General features: G+C 44.4%; 1 protein-coding gene across 1 annotated transcript; it reads right to left on the reverse strand.

Moving 5' to 3' along the window:
* Positions 1–588: 588 nt before the first annotated feature.
* LOC149365558 (uncharacterized) lies at positions 589–15,409 on the reverse strand. Its single transcript, XM_089568806.1, has 5 exons — positions 15,210–15,409; positions 8,477–8,631; positions 6,161–6,243; positions 2,339–2,434; positions 589–770 (listed from the first exon to the last, which is right to left on the reverse strand). Exons 1-5 carry the CDS (start codon positions 15,348–15,350, stop codon positions 589–591), a joined length of 657 nt encoding a protein of 218 aa, XP_089424932.1. The 5' UTR covers positions 15,351–15,409.
* Positions 15,410–16,641: the final 1,232 nt, after the last annotated feature.

Consider the following 16,641-nt stretch of genomic DNA (forward strand, 5'->3'; position numbering starts at 1 on the left):
AGCTATAGAGCCACAACGTGCACACCGAAGCCCAGCGCAAATCGATGGATGCAGTTGCGTTAAATTCAGATAGTTGTTTGAGTTTAATACATATTGTCTAGAAATTCTGATGTCATCTTTAAAACTTGCGCGGCCGAGAGAGGCCGACATTCTGTTGCCGAAGCCCACTGCGCATCTTGCTACCACCTTCGCCACCGACCCTTTTTCTGCTTCTGGGGTCAAGTTCGCGTTCTGCTGTCTTTTTATCACTAAGTTGTCACCACCAGGCGACAATATTTCCCTTGTGAAGAAGCTGAAAACTGCGTGAATAAAAATATGCAAAACAGTTAAATCTGGTGCTAAACTGCTAACTGCCTGTAATTCCGGAAACGCGCTTCTAGTTCTCTTGGCTGCCACCACATGACGCATGGCTGTGAACATCAAAAATTAGCGTGTTCAAGTTAGCCACGACACAAGACAGCAAGGGAATGACGCAGTGGCTCTAGAACAGAACGTGATACACTGGTAGGCTTTAGTAGCAGTGGCTGGGCGCGCTTGACTTGAATTCCTTGTACTGATGGCATCATAATGTTCATCATTTATTTTCACTCAACATGCTTGAGGTGGCTTCAGACTTTTTATGTAGTCTTGAATGGACACCTCTGTAAGGTTTTTGCACCAAGAATGATACACTGTAATGTTCAAGCCTCGACAGTTGTCGTCGTAAACTCTTTGGCACTCATCAGGCACCTCTTCATCAGCGTACTCAGCCGGTTGTAGGAGCTGACATCCTGCAGGAGCCGCAGCAGAAAAAAAAATATGACAAAATAATTAACATAACCATATAGCTTTACTTCTTAATTACATAAAATTAGACGGACTACATCACTTAGCTGAATTCGCTTTTTATTTTACAACCAATAGGGAATTAGTAAGTGTTTGGATCGTGTGTTCTCTTTTTCTTCCCGCATTTTTATGTATGACGCTGTATTCGCGTAATTACTGTCTTACGGAAACTACTTTGGTTTGATGAGTGTAGTCAGAACCGTAGGTTGGACACACTCTTATGTTGTAATATAGTGCTGTTTGTGAAGAAAAGTTTCATTCAAGGCCTTCGACTTTAACCGCCCAAACATGCAACTTATACACCCCGTCAACAAAGTAGGCATTATAAAAGTCGGCCAAATACTTATATGTGGCGACTACCCGATCTTCACTGGGCGACAATTTTTCCCAACCACCAATTTTCAGCCTGTAGACTCTAATTTGTACGATTTAGCCTTCACTGTTTATCTGACGGTGCTCTGTCTGATGTACCTGCAATTTTCTGCCACCGATCCAGGCTGACGTTTCTTGCAGCCGTTCGGTCAAGAATAGAGAGGAGAGGACGAGTAAGGGCAGAAATCTTATACTTAAAAGCATTATCAAAGAACCACAAAGACGTGGACGTGAAAAGAGGACTCAGAGAGCGCATTTTCTTTGTCGTCTTTCCGCGCCCAGGTCTTTGCACAGTTCCGATAATATTCAAACAATTCACCCAGATTCTCACTTTGCCCGTAACCTGAAGAGCGTTCCGTTGTCGTACTCTCAACAGGACAGAAGAGGAAGAGGAAAGTAAGCAGGAAGGGGAGGGCCGAACCAAGGAAACATGAAGTCAGTTGAGGACGTGCGGGAGGCGACGTAACATCAAGAACAGGAGCTGTTGTGCCTGTCAACCCTTCATGGGTGAAAGATCAACATGGCTACCGTACTGTTATTTGGCTTTCAGTCAGTGCGTTAGGATGGAAGCGGTCTTCATCAAAACTCAGCTTTCGCCTTTCATGCTCAACCATGAATCATTCACAGAGTATATGTTCTGCTGTCTCATGACAGCCTCAAGGTAGCACGAGAAGGGCTGTCGGTCACACATGTACAAAAAGAATACTGATTTACGAAATCAACACCAATCCATTTAGAGTGACGTACAGAATAGTATGCCACTAGAACATGTCTGATTGATGACAAAGCAAAACTTATTCGATGCATTACACTTATGCCTGTGAATGACGTTTTTGCGCTTGGTCACAGACGCTATACACACTTTTCTGTTTCCATTACGCAAAATGACGAAAGAGACTGAACGTCGAAGCGTGGTTTATGCTATCCTGGGCATGAGTGTACCAAAAAAGATAGCCGATTTATATGGCAGCAGACGCAGCTGCAGTTCAGTGTCCAGGGGTTGCAGACGAGAGTTTAAAAAGCGGCACGAGTTGCATGAGGCGCAAAACTGCTGTGCAGTCCGGTGTGAACACAGGAGATAGGGGCGGTTAACTAAAACGTTTCAGGACCGGTCGAGAGCTTTCAAAAACTTAATACTCACGTGCACTTTCAGCGGTTGAGTTACGGTCATCGACAAATATCATGCATTTTTTTTCATTGTCCATGTACATTAGTTTTCGAAGCTTTGGAGGTTGTGCTAGAGAAAGCAGGAGAACAAAAATAACATCGTTATTGCTGCTCAACGTAATCTGTTGATTAACCGCAAGCAGCCGCTAACAAAAAATGACGGCTGTATGGTGGATACTTTGCAATGCTTTACGTGGATTAATATATTCCGAGGAAATGATAAATGTTTGATATATTTAAAGGCAATATTTAGGAAAACTTGTTCACATAACATGTTCTCGCGCTGTGTTTAACATGTGTTATTTACGGACAGCCTCAACTCATCACTAAACGATTACTGAATTGGATGCTACTTGATAACTGAATATTTTACACTGATCTGCGCGGCGCTCTTCCAGTGTCAACAGGCACCATTCCAGATAAGTGGAAAACAGCAGGGTGCATTTTCTTTTAAATTATACGACTATCGTTTCTTCTCTACATTTGACATCTATCTATTCAACATATACCATACGCCAACTGCTTGAGCATATCATACCTTCTTAGGTCATTAGGCACTTTGAGAACAAATTTATAAGAGGTAAGTCATGCGACGTTAAACTAATGAGCTTTAATTATTTCATGACATACTTGCGACAATGAGTTGGCGATATTTCCTCATTTTGTGACCTGCAGCGCTGGAGCTATAAATATTTGCATTTAAATGCTAAACGTAAGGCCGAAGACTCAATCCTCACAGCGGAGGCAGCATGTCATGGAGGCAAATGTTAAAATAAAATATTCCTGTGCTGTTATTTCGCGGTATTCTAAGAAGCCACCGGTCCCAGATGTTATTGTGGAGCCCTGCACTGCTGCGTGTCTCCTAATCTTCGGCGTTTTTTGGCGTGTAATACGCTCTCGGGCTCAGTACAAGTAAAAAAAAAAAATCTGTACCCACAGTGCTGCATGCTGGCGCCAAACTGCAGCACAAGATTGCTTCTGGGGGCAGTCGAAACTTTTAGTCCGTGACGCCGTGGTTCGACGTCTAGATGCTCTATAGCGGCAAGCGTAACGGATACGCCTTCGGTTTGGCAGCATCGGCGTTTGAGTAACACAAAGCTAGGCTGATTGGTCAATATGCAGCGATGTCACGCATGGTGTCTCTACAACGCGCCACAGCTACGCGACGCGCTGAGTGGTTTGAACATAGTAACCCAAGCCGTAACGGCCGCCGCGGTGGCTCCGTGGCTATGGTGCTCGGCTGCTGACCCGAAAGACGCGAGTTCGATCCCGGCCGCGGCGGTCGAATTTCGATGGAGGGGAAATTCCGTAAGCCCGTGTACTGTGCGATGTCAGTGCACGTTAAAGAACCCCAGGTGGTCGAATTTTCTGCAGCCCTTCACTACGGCGTCTGTCATAGCCTGAGTCGCTTTGGGACGTTAAACACTATAAACCGAACCGAACACAGCCGTAACGGAATAGCGCCTTCATGCGTGCTCGAGCAGGGAAGGAGAAGAAGAGAAGTAATAATCAACGAATAATATTATGTTCCCCATCGCAAGCAGCTGTCGCTGAACCCCGTCTTAAACAGTGGCGATGATGCTGTGGATTTTTTTGGCTTTATTTTTAACTTATTTCGTAAAGCCTGGCGGAGCCCCAGTTGTCTGGGGAAAATCCACTCACAGTGGACTCCTTTCATACTAGGCCCTTTAGACTACTACAGACCGCAGCAAGGTGCAATGATACTCTTATTTGCCTATTTAGATGCTACTGATGTTTTAGACAAACGTAAACTGTACGAACACTTGATCACCCGCTGTACATGCACAGAACTTGACTTCGGTCTGATCCAAAGAAGCCATCATGGAGTGAGCTATTGCGTTGCAACCCACTTCAATGACCACACTCTTTTCTAGCACCCTTCTTCTATCTCATTTGAAGCTGATTTGAATGCCGAGGCAGAAGCAGCCTTCAAAATTAAGATTTCAGAATCTGTGACCTTAATCATTTTTCTCTTCGAGTTCGCTGCAGCCCAGCGGTTCCTAGATGAACTTGAATTTTATAATCTTGGGTTTTCTTCCAGAAAACCATGTAAACATAAGTCCATGTAAACAGTTTTTTTTTTGTCGACACTGCCAGGCCATCTCTCTTGAACTACTGTTTTGTGGATAATGTTAGTTTGCGCCGGCATCTAAATGTTTTTTTCTTGTTGCTTGAACACACACATAGATATAATCGTCGTAGACTGAGATGTTGATCTAGCTGCTGCACAACCTTGTTAGAAAGGTTGGAAGCCGTGCTAAGAGGCTATCGAGTAGAAGTGAGGACAGGTTGAGTCCCTGGGAAAGGCCCTATTTACATTACCTGCTGGAGTTTGAAAGAGCTGCTGCGCACTTTCAACGCACGACCCCGGGAACGCTAGCTAAAATGTCGGCAGTCTCCCTGCTCGCCCCATCGCCCGCAGTGTTTCAAAAGTGCAGCTGTGGCAACCTTGCCGAAAGCTGGGTGTACGTCATAAAATAATGCCACTGTCGAAAGACCGCACGTCTTATATGGCGTTTTTAGCTGATAAGGTCCTGGCCCCTGTCAGTGCGACTGGATCTAAGTCTTAAGCGAAATTCAGTAACACAGTGGCACAGTTAAATTCGCTAAACAGTGAAAAACACTGGGTGATACGACGACGTAGCATTCGTAGGCTTCCCTGGTTCCAAAACAGGTACACTGTGAGCAATGAGCCAAGATTGGGGATCACAGTCTGCAGACAAGGGCTTGTTTATGTATTATAAAAGAATGTTGCAGTGAGTCTCAGATTCATCAAAGCACTCCAGCATCTCTCGTACCGTTACGAGACGCTGTGCGTGTTAGTGTTGTAGAAGTTTTAGCACCATGTTTCACTTCCAGTGGAGTTCTTCCCTATCCCACACATTGATATTCCCTTCACTTTACCAATGCTACAAAATCGAACTCATGTCCCGCTTTCCCACTTCTCAATCATTGATTCATCGCGTCAGTAGACTGCTACATCTCAGCTTAGCAAATCACGGCTCAGAAATTGTTCAGAATTATTTTCACGAAAATATGCACTTTAATGACTGCATATAAGCGCTTTCAAGTGACAGAGGTTCATTATTTATACACGCCGCCAAGCAGGTTTTTTTATTTCCCCATTTGGCATTTGTAACTAAACATAATATAGGATCATTTTATTGAGGAATTATTGACTATTTCGGTCTTTTGTATTAAGTTTTATCATTTTGAATCTTTAATATATTCCTCCAAAATAAATATTATATTGGTATAAATAATAAACAAACACTCCCCTTTTTTACGCAGGAGCGTCAACATTTAGACCACTTGTTAGTAAAAGTTTAGTTGGAATGAATTGAAGAAAAAATTGTTGTAGTTTAACTCAATTATACCTCATGAGACGAGCGAAAGACCGGCCTCCATCGCTGCTGATAATTAAGCCCCTATCGAATCCGAACGAAGCGAGCGCGGAGAGGCGCGCTAATAACGGCTAATCACGTGGTCATGTCACGTGGCACGGCGGAGGCTCGGCGCAGCGACGATGCGAACGCCGCGGCGCAGGCGGAGCTCGGCTCCTGCTGCGGCCAGTAACGTGATATGACGACAGACATGTGAAGCGGGGGTCAAGTTCAAAGTGAAGCCTTGTTGACCTTGAAAGTTGCAGCTAGAACAGTGCAGCTTTAGCTTCAACTTGATATGTCGTTGTGGCACAAAAAAAAAAAGCACCAGAAAATGAAATATACGATAAATAGCACTTGCAAAGTATTTTGTTAATTTCTGCTCTACTCACTTGTTTCGTACATGTATGTCATAGCGTTGTATGTAGTGTGGTTTCCAGTCCTCGAGAGCACAAATGAGGTGTTAAACTTGACACTATATTTTGAAAGTAAAGAGAGGAGAGCACTCAAAACGAGGTCAAATAAAACAAAACCACTGCTTTTCCATAGCCGATTAAAACCATTGCAATCACGAATTTTGCAGCACTAGTGTTCTTGGGATGTTTCGCGACAAAGAAAAAACGAGATATTTCAGCATATTCAAGCGTTAGTACCAGTATTACCAATTTATCAAATCAATACTGCTCTGCATACACCATCAAAACATTTTTTCGCACAAGGAAGAGTGCATTTACGATTTTAAAAAAGCCGCCACCATCTGCAAGACGTTGAAGTAACGAGCGTTAGCTGTTCAGTCCTACAGAGCCTCACGCCAGCTCTACCCCCTGCCCCACCCCTCCCTAGATAACAAACAAGCAACGCCCTGGCGCAGACTACAGACACACTCTCTTCCCTCACCCCTTACCCTGGCCCACTATCATCCCTGCTTCCCCACTCCGGCATGCGCCCTATGGCCAGAACCCTTCGCTTCTTCCCTCCACATCCTTTCCCTCTGCCCTGCGGACCCTGCCCCGCGGGACCTAGAGAACCTCAAGACCTGGGAGGACTGGGAGACCCTGCTGCGCTCGGAGGACCCGGCCGTGCAGACCATCGCCACCGGCCGGGCTGCCAGTGTTATGGACCTTAGGAACATGAACACTTGAGTGCAGTGGGGTCGTGCGGGGACCCTGGGGCGTGCCCCGAATTCCTTGTACAATAAAGTTTTTTCTCCCTCTCTGTTCGGTAGCGCCATCAATCGTAGATGTGACGTATTGCTACGTTATGAGGCTACTTCTCCATACCTTAAGGCGAGCGGGGGCCTACCGCATTGAGGTCGGATATTTTTGACCAATCTGGGCCTAAAAAATTTTGAAGGCACTTGTCTGCTTGGTTCAGGAATGCGAAAGCATGTGTTTTGAGGAAAGCTAGAAAGGTTTTTGAGGAAAGGAAAGGGTGCAGTAGCTCTCCAATCTCCATATCACGGTGTACACAACCATGCATCAAAGCATGCAACTGAAGGTGCATGCATATGTCTTCGCTCCTAACCGCTGTATCAAGCTAGCCTCCAGCTTGACTAAAACATGTAAGCTATATGCAAAGAGAAATGCTATGACATCCCTGAAATGCTGCATGACGAGGGGTTAGAAAAAATTTTTGGTGAATATATTCGCGAATACTGCCACCACATTGAGGTCAACCAGCGATGACATCGCTGGGATTTCTCCAAGACGCACAGGAGGTGGAGCGAGCGCGGCTTCGGCCGCTTCGGCAGACGCGGTGGTTGCTGCGAGGCACGTCTTTTCTTTTCTTTTCTTTTCTCTCTCCTCTCTACCTGCACGTGGCAGCGGTGGTGGCTCGGCTGGAGCGAGTAGGCAGGCCCGTGTAATTTCCTTTTCATCCTTCTCTCGGTCACAACAATATCTGTTCGTGAAACCGGCTTCGGCGGACGCGGGGTTTGCGCCGCACGTCTCTCTCTCTTTCTCTCTCTCTTTACGTTTCGCCTCCATCGAAACGCGGTACTCCGGCTCACTAGACGAGCGTCTTAACCACTTGCTCACCGCGGCGGGTTGGTTGTGAAAAGTAGCCGAAAGGCCATCGTGTAGGTTCGTGCCGCTTTTCCTAGCACGCGCCCTCGCCACTCCAACGCGATTACCCACGCTACTCAGAACATATCAGCACGTCGTTTCGAATGACTTCTCTTTAATTCCAGCTCTGCCCATATCCGATGTCCGACCTTGCGAGTATTTGCCTTCAATTCCGTAACAAACCAGCCAACGCTCTTTCGCCAAATGTTTCCTTATTTGGGCCAACTTGCACTCGATCACCGCCTGGTCAAAACGTACTACATCCGCAGGGAATTGTGTATGAGCCTTATCTAGTGAAGCAGCGCAACGGCACAAGGCCAAGGGAAGGAGAGGACAAACACAGCGCTGAAACACAGCGCTCTTCTTCCTTTGGCCTTGTGCCGTTGCGCTGCTTCACTAGATATGTCAGACCAACTCGCCCACCAGTTCATGGTGTATGAGCCGTGCGTCTTAAATATGTTGAAAATGTACTGCAACACCAACACGCCTTATTCGGGCTCATAATGTAGGCAAGCAGCGGGCTTTTCTGAAACATTTGCGGTGTCACTTTACGACGACATTGCTAACACCAGTAGCCTGCCGTTTCGTAAGACATCATGCTCCATCATGACATATACTAGATATTAGCATTAAAGAGATGCTTACACGAAGGTTTTGTTCCTAGGAAGCACAGCGGCCAACGTGAAGATGTAGAAGGTATCATTGAGGGCCGCTACGCGCTCTGCGCTATCGCAGAGTGGTGGCAAAGATGAGTTGAAGTTCTGCCTCTTGACGTATATCTTACCATAGGTGTTCACAGCCTGCATATAGGAATGAAAAACGCAATATTTAAAGAACGCATCTACAGATGGCGATGGATTTAGAAATAATAAATACATAATAGAGGCTTTATTGTGCACAGTATTTTCACATTATTTTTCTGCCGCAATCATGCACCTTGGTACTTTTGGGTGGGCCGGCAGAGGCAGTGCACACTGTGCACCAGACAACGCAATTATCATAAATTTTAAATATGTGACTCATAAACGAGCTCTATTGAGAAAAAAAAACGAATAAGAGAAAGTAAAGAAACAAACATGTACATCCTCAAAAAATGATACCACACATGGTACAGAGTTAAAAGCCGTAACAATATGCATAAGCACTGATACGAAACAGAAATTTGCGACATTCTGTACATACTGATCGGATTAAAGAAAATGCGCACGATTAAAACCACTTGGCGAATAGAGCTACAGGTGCAGGACACCACTTGCAACTTATCAAGGCTTTAATTAAGCCTTTCTTACCGCTGAAGCATTCTGGTGGGCAAAGTGTTTTACGTCTTCTTCGTATGGCATCATTTCACAGTCTTCCGCCTCAGTGTTTCTAAAGCCCAAAGCGGAACCAGCAAAAAAGACCAAAATACAGCACGCACTAAATCGACTCATTTTTTACACCAAATGTTCTCAATGCTTTTGCTGATTGAGTGCAGTGTAAGCGAAGCTTAAGTACCACCCTTCTGACACAAGCGGAATATTTGACACACGTGATGACCTTTAATTTTCCATGAACTTTTCCTTCCTTACATTATCACTACCTATCCATAATGTACTGACGCACAAGAGGCAATAAGACATTTCTCGGTAAAATTTTCTAGCAGTGTTTGTCTATCTAAAACGCTGCTGACGTTTCCAGCAGTAGGCTGGCCCTGCAAGCCCGCACCCATGTCTATAAAGCGTTTAGCGTCCAAGATTAATATAGTTTGTGATTAGCACCCCTTCAGTGCAGAATACCCGAACCGAACTTAATCCCAATCGCTCCTCTTACCCTCAGGTATTTTCCTTGTATTGTGAATCAAATAAGTTTGTCTAATAATATCCAGACGTGCTGTAAAAAGCGTTTCTTTTTTGGGCGAGTTTTTTCTTAAGCGATGTTTATTGCCTCAGAGCATAAAAGGGCATGATTAAGTCGAGTTGGCAAAACATACTTTCATTCTTGTATGGGGAACTGATATGACAGACACGCATTAGGTTTTCAGCGCATGTGGCGTAGAAAATTTCTCATCCCGATTATGAAAGCATATATATTTCTGAGAAGGTTGCGTCTGTGTGTGTCTCTCTTGATGCCCTTTCTTGTGTGCGCGCTGTTATTGCCACAAAAGTGCCCTAAAAAGCACAGCTATATATTTAAGCCTGTTTATTAAGCGCAGCTATATATTTTAAGTCCTGTTTCCCATCTGCTTGGATAATTATCCCCAAGATTCTGACGTGTTTAACTTCGGGAACCCTGTGGGAGTCGATTGTAATTCTCATTGGGGTTCCCGCTTTCTTGCTTTTGGCGGGTCTAAGCGTGAGCATTTGCAACTTTTAAGACGAACAACTCAGGCATATTATGTAAGCTTCCTCTACCACTACGTCTGTGGCATCTTTAAGGTCTGCTCCTAATGTGCCTTCGTTACCCGCGGATATCCAGAGTGTGATATCATCCGCGTGGAACGAGTGTTCCTCATCGGTAGTTGTGTGTTTCCTGGCTAAAGGAATAAGTGTATGTGTTCAACAGGAGTGGCGATAACACCACTTCTTGGGGGTTCCCCTGTTGCCCAGGCTCATGGTGTCCGATTTGAGTAATGCAATTTGAATCTCACTTGCGCGTTGTAGGAAATTCTAACACAAATGAAGGTCCTCTGGCCCCCAGTAAGGTCTGACAGAGAACTATTGCGATGTGTTTAACGTTAGCGAAAGCTTTAGTTAAGTCTAGTGCAAGAATTGCTCTAGGCCCTTTCTGGTGGTGGGAGTCTAAAACCTCTCTGTATAGTTTGAGCATAGTGTCTTGTGTAGACACATGGGGTACGAAGCCTGGCATAGTATTTGGGTATAGGTTGCACTCGTCCATGTTCGATCGGTGACAAAAGTGTGATAGATTGCGTAGTCACGCACTGTGACGTAGGTGTGCCACAAGAGAGCATGTGCCAGTTTTGTGCCTGTGTTGCTATCACCGGTTGTGCTGATAACTGGCCACCGCCGTAGCTATTTAAGCAGTCGTATTCTTTCAATAAAGCTTTTTTTGATTCTGTACAGTGTGACTCACGCGTCAGTCTATTACAAAAAGTTTGAGCGACGCGATTCCGTGGAAATATGTTGACTGTAGCTCCGCCTCGCTAGCGGGTCGCCTGATATTGTTATGAGAGGAAGGACCAGTTAGGCCTTTAATACCTTCATACAGTATCAGGCGACTGGGTAGCGAGCGGAGCTACAATAAACGTTTTTCCTATAACTCGCGTCCCGCAAATTTTGTCCCCGATAGTACTTCTGTAGGCCGTTCGGAGTTGCATGTTCCATGGGCTTGCCAATGCAGGAGGTAAGAGATATGGGTGGGAGGTTTTCTATCGCACAATTCTTGCCTAATTTAGGTAAGAATGAGATTTTAGCGCGTTTCCACTGCGATATAATTTTGCCCGATTCTCAGCATTTGGTTAGGTATTCCGTTAGGGCTCGGACGGCGTTATCCTCCACGTTTATGAGAGTTTCATTTGTGACACCATCACCCTCTCCTGAGGCTGAGGTTGTACGCAATTTGTTGATTGCAGAGCGGACTTCGGCCATGGTGATCTGGGAGTCTCATGGGGAGTTTTCTTGTCCCATGTAGGACTGGAGAACACTCTGTGGGCTAGCTTTCGCTTTGTGGAAGTACGTGAACTACTTTTGTGATTTCGGAGTGTTTCGGCGGTTTGTTGGAGTCGGAGCCAACCAGCTTTAATTCTCAGGAGGTTCCATGCGCTTTTCAGCCCAAGGCTTCCATTTATTTGATCGCACACTTGATTTAACTGCTGTTGTATGAGTTCTAGAGTTTGACTACGCGAAGTCTTAGACTCGTTTTGCGCTTCTGTTTTAACCATGGCCTAGCCTCCCATGTGTAGAGGTCTGTTGTCCACGGAGTTTGTGTTTACAGGTTTTACATCTATTTCTTGAATGCTGTTCTTTACATCGTTTTGTAACGAGTGTACCCAGCTGTCTATGTCTGTTAAGGACAATGGGATATTTTAATCCCTTCTTTTCTGAAATTTGTTCCTCTGTTTTCCTGACCGGTTCGTGCTTGCGTTTGTTATGTTGCATGGTAATTCTGGATTGAATGATGTAATGGTCACTTCCTAGATTTTGCCTCTCGCTGTGTTACTGTAGATCTCGAATACTGGTGCCAACTTTTGAGTCAGGGCAAGTGTTGTTCCTGACAATATTTCCGACTGCAGTTGGATAACCCCACTGGTGCAGATGGTTATGCGACTCTGTTGACATAATGTACCAATTTCCTTCCCTTGACTTGTGTGCACTTGTATCCCCATTGAACATTTTGGGCGTTAAACTCTTAGGCAATAAATATGGTGTGTTGGTTTGCCATATGCTTTGCTTTGGAAGTAACTTCTAGTGTTCAGCACGGCTAAGTTCTGAGCCAGCCGCGACTAGAACAGGACGCAGTACGAGAAGTGGAGAGGACTAGTAGTAGTCTTTAACTTGTGTCAGTGGATATTTTCAGTGTCAGTGGATATTTTGCTTTGGGGTTGCTATAAAGTTTAAGTGTGTATAGAGAGTTTTCTTGCAGTAGGTAGTAGTTCGTAAAGATATACTCTTAGTCTATATCTCCCAGTTCGTGCTGCAGGAAAGTGCAGTTTCTGTGCATAAGTGCGCCAATGCAAGGTTTATCTTTATTAGCAGGGACTATCATTTTGTAACCTAGCATCTTAAACGTCCCCCCCCCGCCCCCCCCCCCCCCCCCCCCCTTGGTTTCTGAATAGGCGTAAATGAAGGTGTGTGGGATGTGTTTTGGAGTTGTAGTTCCAGGTCTGCTTTTATGTGACAAAACACCCTGCAATTTCATTGCCAAAATATAATCTGGTTTCCTTCTTCCATGGTGGTGTTATTTGGGAACTTTAAGGCTCAGAGTTATTGTGTTTGTCTTACTTAGGTTTTGATATATTGGCCCACTGCGCTTTTCATGCTTAGCATGCTACGCGCTAAGGTCTTCGTCATATATCCAGGCGCGCCGAACTCTATTGCAAGTTCTATTAAAAAGGTGCAACCTATATCACCAGGACACCAACCATGTTTACATAATTTTACGCTTTAGAAGTGCGCCTAGTGTGCACTTTGGCCTTTTTATTTGCAGTCGGTGGGTCTCTCTCATAGCGGCGGGGTAAAAAAAGCGTGGGGCCACAGAGCCTTCAAGATAAGTCTGAACTTTGTTTCATGCTGCGTTGTTTTCCAAGTTAACAGTCCAAATCAAATCAAAATCATGTCCTCTAATGCCGACCTTTTGAAGCGAGATCATCAAAGCGATTTTTCTTGCTTTTTTTTCTTCTCAGATATTAACGACTGGCTCGTTGTACATTGACTTACTCGTATGTCTTACCTCCATATACAGTTCCGAAATAGAAGTAAAATGTAAGTGAGATGCACGCAGATTTAATTCAATGTCTCATTTTTTAAACTGACAAGGTTAAGGCTGCCAAGATTGAAAAACCTGGCGTCGTCCCTGAGGCATTTTTGTGTCGAGAAACCTACGTCATGAGTTACGTCGAACATGGATGCCTGGATTAAAAATAATTTACAAGAGCCCTTGCGTGAATTAAATGTAGGCGCATGTATCAAATGGAGACTTTATAATGTAATCAGTTTCACTTAAAGGAAAAATTTCTACATATTTCAGTCGCGATTCGAACCCACGACCCTTCGTTCGTCATCCAGGTACGCTGCCAACTGGCTACAATTTTTTTAAATAAGGTATTTATTACACTTCACTTGTTTTCTCTTTACATCAACTGTTTAAAAAGCTTTCAGAAAACGCCGACATACATATCGAAAAGTCAGAGCAACAGAAGGAGGTATGGCTGAGCACAACACCAAGAGAAAGTGCCATTCCGGTTTAAAATCGGTCTGTTCACGCACTTCCCCCATATGAACAATCATTTGGCAGATATTAGATTTTGTCGAGAGAACTCATTCAGAGTGCCAGTCCATAACTGTAGTTTTTCATAAAGTGTGTAGTCCATTCAGAAAAAAATATATCAAGAGATTCATCAACATATTGCACTCTAGTGAGGCATCGTACAGTATGAGAAGTCAAATAAATTCGCTTTCTCTAGGTCCATTGCAAGACAACCCAGACGTTCTTGGTCTGAAATTTACTTCCGTTCTCCTACGATGGGTTTTACACAGCTTATGATTTACTTCGGTATTTCATTTAGGCTGCCATTTATCTCTCAGCTTACATTTTACCAGCTTGATGCCATCTCTGTAGGGAATGATTATTATCTTGATTTCTTCGTGCCGAGTTTGGGCCGCTTGCTCATTTATACTGATTTCGACGTGGCTCGAAACTCCGCAAAATTTTGTCGTGTCGCTGTGTTGCGGCTCTTCTTGCCTTCTGTATGACACACCAACTTATGGCATAACTGCCTTTCTAGGGTGAAGTGCAGTGAGTATGCTAAAGAATCGGTTTAAAGATGCTGCTCCCACAATGTTCGCATTTTTTCTACAGCCACAGAGACTGCATAGCACTCAGCCACATAATTGAGAGAGCGGCTTCTGGTACCTTGGCTCGTATCGCCAGCACATATGGCAGTCACAAAACCGCATGGAAAAGGTCTAAAAACTTTAAAGGTGCTTCAAAAGGCAATTCCTAGGTCAAGACAGGCGGATCGAGGCACTTCGAAAAAATCAATAAATCTTTCCAGACAGAGGCCCCTGCTTCGTAACTCTACAACTCATAATAAGTAAAGAATCATCCATGAATTTAAAAAACACGCACCACACTAGTATCTTCTAGTTAACTGTCAAGAAGCCTGCAATGGCGCGCGAGGTAAATGTCACTTAAGAGAGCGGCTATGCATGAGCCGATGCCGACTCCATTTGTTTGGTGGTGAACGGAGTTTTACAGGGGGAAAATTCTGAGTTACGATAAAAATTCAGGAGCTAAACGAAGTTACCACAACTGATACCTGCAGCATTCTGGAATGTTACCACGCCATAACAGTCAATTAATTCTTCTACACAAGACGTCTTGCCTTTTGCGCTGTAAGGATAATGACTCACCAACATTGCCAAGCTTCCACCTTGTTTGCATTACTGCGCTTCCCAAGTAGTCAGCCAATTTTAAACCATCTGTATAAAATACCGTATGTGCCTTGCATTTTTCCTTCAGTGCTAAGTATTCTTGTATTATGTGTTCATATGGTGTTTACTTTTTGTGAAATTGTGTTAGCGCGATTTCCCATATAGAGTGCAGGCAGTATTCAGGTGTCAGTATTCAAGAAACTGAGCTCGTTTCATACATTTGGCGAAAAGTGGTCACGGCGTAGTACGACGTTTGCCATGCATCAATGTCAGAGCGTGCACTTTCTTACCTCTGAGGCATTCTGGTACATGAAGTTACATTGATCTTCTTCGTACGGCGGTCGTTCGGAGTCTTCCTTTTTGATTGTCCCAGAGACCAGAGAAGTCCCAGTAAGCAGCACCAATGTGAAACACGCTGTAGTCAGACTCATTTTGAGCGCCACAAGTTTCCAGCGCCTTTTTAAATCGTGCAGAGTGAGGCGAGTATAAATGCTATGCTTCAAACACACGCTGAATGTTTTATGCGTTAGACGCTAAAGATGACCTTTACGTTTCAATGACCTTATCCTTCGCGACATTTTTCTGTGCGGGTTAAACATGTGCTGACGCACAAGCGCAAAATTTTGCGTTAGGCTGCCCCTGCAAGTGCGCACCCATGTTTACGCAGCGTCTTGAGTTCAGGATAAATGTAATTCGCGATAATCAATCCTAGGCTGTAAAACTATCACAAACAAAATCGTGAGCCAAGTGTCGGCCCATTCGCTCAGCGTTCTCTTGAAACACTTCGTTGAACTTTTATGGGATGAAACATCTTTCTGAGTCATGCTTGGCAATTAAACCAACTCCCAGGCTTTGTGCCCGTAAAGTGTTGCGTCGTAAGGGTAAAGAAATAGCACTGATTTTTTCTTTGCTTTCGTTTATACTAATTGCTCCTCTACTAAGACCACGTGGGTCGTCCAAAAGAACTCACATCTCCCTTCGCTGTCACTTCGTTTCTCCAGGCAGCCTTTCATTAAATAAACGTTAATATTTTCGTCACAAGCAGCCCTAATAATAGCGAAACGGGCGAGTTGGTGATACATACTTAAGGAAAATGGCGCAATCACAGAACGCTGGTCTTGTTTATTCTTTCTTTCCCTCCTCGTTTTTTGCGCCATTTTCCTCAAGTATGTATCACCAACTCGCCCGTTTCGCCATTGTGTTGAACTTCAGTTCTCTACTTCGGGCATTTTTCTTTGTCCTCAGCCCCATCTGGATGACCCGGCCCTGCTGACTTCGTTAGTAGCGCTGGTCCTGTTGTTTCCTTTCTTTCTATACTTATTTTTTTGCGCTATCTTGTTTCAGCCCTGATAATCACGGTCAATAGCCAGCATTTTTTTATTATCCATCATACGTGGTCACACAAAAAACATTTGTTCTAAAGGTCACATTTGACGTCAAACATGATGCGAAGGCGATTGTGCCCTTTGCTGATGTCAGCACCGTTGTGATGCTAATGGAGTGACAGAGTTTCATCTGCAGCGACTCTTCTTTGTGGTGGATTTGCAATGGTGCATTAAATTTTGTTCGGCGCGTTCGCGTGAGTGATAGACATAAGGAATTAGACATCGAAGACACCCTTTCATTACCATATATTCGTCCATATTTTCATTGGCGCTTTGTACAGCTATGTAAGAAGCCACAACTGTCCTGTGATCTCTTGGGTTTGATCTTTCTGGAGCA

The sequence above is a fragment of the Amblyomma mixtum genome, chromosome 1, assembly GCF_055824585.1.
Source record: "Amblyomma mixtum isolate Tamu chromosome 1, ASM5582458v1, whole genome shotgun sequence".
In the NCBI taxonomy this organism is placed as follows: domain Eukaryota; kingdom Metazoa; phylum Arthropoda; class Arachnida; order Ixodida; family Ixodidae; genus Amblyomma; species Amblyomma mixtum.

Excerpts from the sequence above, each read along its gene's own strand:
- LOC149365558 (XM_089568806.1), bottom strand. The coding sequence starts at position 15,350 with ATGAGTCTGACTACAGCGTGTTTCACATTGGTGCTGCTTACTGGGACT. Across the intron at positions 6,244-8,476 it reads CCTAGGAACAAAACCTTCGT|TGTCAAGTTTAACACCTCAT; the intron begins GTAAGCATCTCT and ends TTCAAAATATAG. Across the intron at positions 2,435-6,160 it reads GACATACATGTACGAAACAA|CACAACCTCCAAAGCTTCGA; the intron begins GTGAGTAGAGCA and ends TGCTTTCTCTAG.